Below are 1,984 nucleotides of genomic sequence, written 5' to 3' on the forward strand. Positions count from 1 at the left end.
CCCCCCCCCTTCCCCAGAAAGAGACAGAAGCAGAAGGAGGTTCTTAAAGAGACAGAGGCCAATTTCAAGGCGTTTAGAAGGGGAAGTGAGAAGATAAGTTTATTTTCTATTTAAACAAAACAGCATTTTAATAACAACTAAAGGTGACATAGAGACTTTATTATGGTATAGTATTTAAATATATGCCTGAGAAACCCATAATATTGGCCCTTTAAGATCCGGCTCCCTTCAAAGAGCCGTAACTCTCATCTCTGCCTCTGATGAGAAGAAGTGCTCGGTGGGATCATTTGACTGAAATGCTTACAGAGTGGATCTGCTGTCAAAGTGCTTAGTGAGGGAGTTTCTGCAGCTTAATGTAAATATTTCAGTAATGCTCTCAGTTGAACAGCTCCACGTTTTGTCTTCGCCTCCTCCTCGGTCCCTTCGAGTCATTAAAATATCTGATTTGACCCACTTGATAAAGCTGGAGTTCATGCTCGGGACAAGGCTGCACTGTAGCGCAACTCAGCTGCACCGTTTCAGATTATGTTGTACGTGGTGGTGAGGGAATTCATCTGTAACAGCTGATTAACATTTGGAGCTAACCTGATTCAAAGATGGCTGCCACAGATCATCAGCAATCTGAGCCGACGCTCTGTGTGACACTTAATGTTACTTTCAAGATTATATTCATGGCTTCATTCTAGGCTTTTATTTTTTAGGAGCAGATAAGGAGCTTTCTAGTTTGAAAAGGTGAAGTATTTACCGCTGAGCTTTTTTTCTGTTTCTTTCCAGTTTCCTTCGTGAGGAAGACCCTCCAACACCAGTGGTGTTGCAGCGACGTCACCTTTCACTGTGCCAGCCAGGAGCTGTGTGAGCAGTGGGTCCGAGCCGCCAACGAGCAGCTGTCGTTACTCAGTACGTGCTCGCTAACGTCTTCCCCCACAGGGATGAACTTTGACCCGTGAACCATAAACGACGGAACGACGCTGGGTGTTCGTGCCAAGCTTCCCTCGGCACGCATGAGGATAAATTACCCGCAAGGTCGAGATTATTATACAACAGGTCAAAAGGTCAAAKCCTGTTTTACATGTCCACAGCCTTCCAGTCCTAACTGATTGTGTTTATTTACTTATCCCTGGAGACACCCATGGGGAATTGCTGCAATCATTTAAATTCTGATGAGCTGCTTGAGGAAATCCAGGAAACATTTGTTATATAAATAAATACTTGGTGGGTTTTTTTTAAGAAACACCATAACCTGTCTCCTGTAACACAATAAACTAAAACTTCAGAGTCTGTGCTCGAGGTAACACTCAGCCCTGCTACATTTTAGCTCAGCATCTGTCAATCTGACTGGGGTGTAGCTATTTGTGTGTTGGCTAAGGTCAGCGACCATACTTGAACTCGACAGATCTTATCTGATCTCAAGAAGCTAAGTAGGGTCAGGCCTGTTAGTGTGTGGATGAGAGACCACCGGGGAACACCAGGTGCTGTGAAACCAATGTAGGAGTGGCGCCCACATTGGAAACCTTTGACTGTAATAAGTCATAGGTCACCTTGATGGACTGGCAGCCAGTTAAGTTGATCAGGTTAATGAGTTGTAGATGTTCATCCAGTGATTACTTTCATAAAAGCCAGTGTTTTGTTAATATTAACATGCTTTAACCTGAAATATTAACTTGAAACAACACATTTCTCCTCAGCTGATGCTAAAACTAGAAACTTTAGGTGGTGAAAGTGAAATTTTAATTAGCTTTCGTTCATTTTCACTGTTTTTTCATGCTGTTAGAGTTTGTTGTCATGATACAAATTCTGACTTTAAAGGGATCCCCGATTAGTTGTAACGTTAGACTTTATTTGATAAACATTTATTTTAACTGTAAAATAAAGAATGTAAAAATACTGTAGGCTGTTTAGTTTTGTACATTTTTAAAAACATTTTGACATGGACGGAGCAATTTTATTTACACGCAAAGCATTCTGGGTAAATGATGACATGGAT

General features: G+C 41.6%; 1 protein-coding gene across 2 annotated transcripts in view; it reads left to right on the forward strand.

Annotated features, from left to right (window-relative positions):
- The window catches only part of cerk (ceramide kinase), a 53,933-nt gene that overhangs the window by 21,265 nt on the left and 30,684 nt on the right, over positions 1 to 1,984 (forward strand). For both annotated transcript variants that reach the window (XM_014018836.1, XM_014018837.1), the window contains exon 3: positions 775 to 897. In XM_014018836.1, coding sequence (XP_013874290.1) covers positions 775 to 897 — 123 coding nt within the window. The remainder of the gene's footprint in view (positions 1 to 774; positions 898 to 1,984) is intronic.

The sequence above is a fragment of the Austrofundulus limnaeus genome, unplaced genomic scaffold, assembly GCF_001266775.1.
Source record: "Austrofundulus limnaeus strain Quisiro unplaced genomic scaffold, Austrofundulus_limnaeus-1.0 Scaffold204, whole genome shotgun sequence".
NCBI lineage: Eukaryota > Metazoa > Chordata > Actinopteri > Cyprinodontiformes > Rivulidae > Austrofundulus > Austrofundulus limnaeus.